This window comes from Alosa pseudoharengus, unplaced genomic scaffold (genome assembly GCF_046254945.1).
Source record: "Alosa pseudoharengus isolate Yale_2024_CS ecotype anadromous, Long Island Sound unplaced genomic scaffold, YU_APseudo_1.1 YU_APseudo_1.1_scf_7, whole genome shotgun sequence".
NCBI lineage: Eukaryota > Metazoa > Chordata > Actinopteri > Clupeiformes > Clupeidae > Alosa > Alosa pseudoharengus.
In genome coordinates this window covers 25,691,088-25,693,587 of record NW_027468859.1, presented here as the reverse complement: position 1 = coordinate 25,693,587, position 2,500 = coordinate 25,691,088, and the positions used below count along the sequence as shown (strand labels likewise).

General features: G+C 43.4%; 1 protein-coding gene across 1 annotated transcript in view; it reads right to left on the bottom strand.

Annotated features, from left to right (window-relative positions):
• The window catches only part of nbas (NBAS subunit of NRZ tethering complex), a 233,879-nt gene that overhangs the window by 121,908 nt on the left and 109,471 nt on the right, over nt 1–2,500 (bottom strand). Inside the window, exon 33 of the mRNA XM_076271806.1 lies at nt 297–410. Within this exon, the coding sequence (XP_076127921.1) occupies nt 297–410 (114 nt within the window). The remainder of the gene's footprint in view (nt 1–296; nt 411–2,500) is intronic.

Genomic DNA, 2,500 nt, shown 5'->3' with positions numbered 1-2,500 from the left:
CGTTTTGGAGAACTAACCCCCTAGCTTGTTTGTGTGTGTTCACAAACATCTGAAGTGAACTCAAGGGAAATGGAAAAACTGTCTGAAAACAGTTTGCCTTTTTTTCGCAGAAAACCTTGGCAATGGTCAGCGTGAATTAACACTAGTAAATGTATGAGGTATAGTCTGCACTCAGAGGCCATTTTGTACAAAGTAAGAGGCCCATTCATTAGTGCCAGGACTGGTGCTGATGTGCTATGAAGCCTCACCTGTGGTCATGAGTTCCTGACAGGTGCTGATGTGCTATGAAGCCTCACCTGTGGTCATGAGTTCCTGACAGTGGCTGTAGGAGGCTTTGAAGTCCTGACACTGGAGAGCCTGATCAGCCAATAGTGTGAGGACCTGGCCCTTACGGGTCGCCTCGTCATCACCTGGATGCACAAACACAAAGATAGAGATAGATAGAGAGAGAGAGAGAGAGAGCGAGAGAGAGATAGAGAGAGAGAGAGAGAGAGAGAGAGAGAGGCAATACAAGTGTCATATTTGTCATGTCAATAAAGCACCATTTGAATTTGAATTTGAGAGAAAGACAGATAGAAAGTTAGAAAGTAAGAAAGAAAGAAAGAAAGAAAGAAAGAAAGAAAGAAAGAAAGAAAGAAAGAAAGAGATGGACATAACAAACAAACAAACAAACAAAACAGAACAACAACCAGGCAACCAAATAAACACCACTGAAGACATATGGAGCATAAGAGCAGTGGGTTTCCTGCTGAGCATAACGCACCCAGTGGACACTGTAATCTAGCTGAGCATAATGCACCCAGTGGACACTGTAATCTAGCTGAGCATAACGCACCCAGTGGACACTGTAATCTAGCTGAGCATAACGCACCCAGTGGACACTGTAATCTAGCTGAGCATAATGCACCCAGTGGACACTGTAATCTAGCTGAGCATAACGCACCCAGTGGACACTGTAATCTAGCTTTGTGTATAATATGATTGTCACTTGGAGGAGACTTGTAGATAACTAACGTTAGCATAGTTAGCTAACCGCTGCTAACGTGCTACCATCCGTCACATCAGAAAAGCATATGGGGCTGTGCACAGTAGTGTAACATTTATTCACCATAAATTAATAAAGTTGAGTGGTTAGGCAATGTAAGATATGTTTGCAGTACCATGTCCCTTACATGACATGGCCCAGCGTCCTTGTAAAATGCATGCAGCAAAGCTAGATATGAATGTGATTTCAGCCCGACTTACAACATTTCTTTCAACAAAGACACGAAGAAACCACAAAGACCCGTAAGGAGGGATCTGGAATGTTGGTTACCTAGCAACCAAGACTCTATTGAGTCTTGAAAAGGGAACTATTTTTTGATGCGTAAGAACGATGTCAAAATTAAAAAATTTAAACAATAATGGGGTGTTTTCCGATTATTTCGTTTGTGGAAGAATTGTTGTATAAAAAGCAATATAGCACTCGTGATCGTGGGATTGGTCATGGATATTCCAACACCCGTGGGAATATCCATGACCAATCCCACTCTCACTCGTGCTATATTGTTTAAGCATAACGCACACAGTGGACACTGTAATCTAGCTGAGCATAACGCACCCTGTGGACACTGTAATCTAGCTGAGCATAACGCACCCAGTGGACACTGTAATCTATCTGAGCATAACGCACCCAGTGGACACTGTGATCTAGCTGAGCATAACGCACACAGTGGACAATGTAATCTATCTGAGCATAACGCACCCAGTGGACACTGTAATCTATCTGAGCATAACGCACCCAGTGGACACTGTGATCTAGCTGAGCATAACGCACACAGTGGACAATGTAATCTATCTGAGCATAACGCACCCAGTGGACACTGTAATCTAGCTGAGCATAACGCACACAGTGGACAATGTAATCTATCTGAGCATAACGCACACAGTGGACACTGTAATCTATTTCCAATCAGGAGGAGCAGCCGCTTCATCAAGTCCAGGGAACAAACGCAGCCTCTAATTTAATTATTAGTGAATACTAATGTGCCTATGTGCTCCTAACCAACAGCCCTCCACATGCTGACGACCTAGACAAATGTTTCAGTTATGAGCGCAACCTCGGTTCCCTGAGGGAGAACGCGAGATGTCACCCTCAGGGTATAGCCTGCAAGCAGTGAAGAATATGTGCCTTGTAGGCATCATCCCAAGGGAGGTGTCAACGTGTCGCGGCTGACAGAGAACTGCATTGAATAATAGTGATTTGACCTGCATTGAACTACCGATCAGAGTTACATTGGCACAGACAGAACAGTAAGACACCAGCAACACCAAGGTCGTAACACATAGGTATATTAGATAGACCAAGGTCTTCACACATAAGTATATTACATAGACCAAGGTCGTAACACATAGGTGTATTACATAGACCAAGGTCTTCACACATAGGTATATTACATAGACCAAGGTCGTAACACATAGGTGTATTACGTAGACCAAGGTCTTCACACATATATTACAT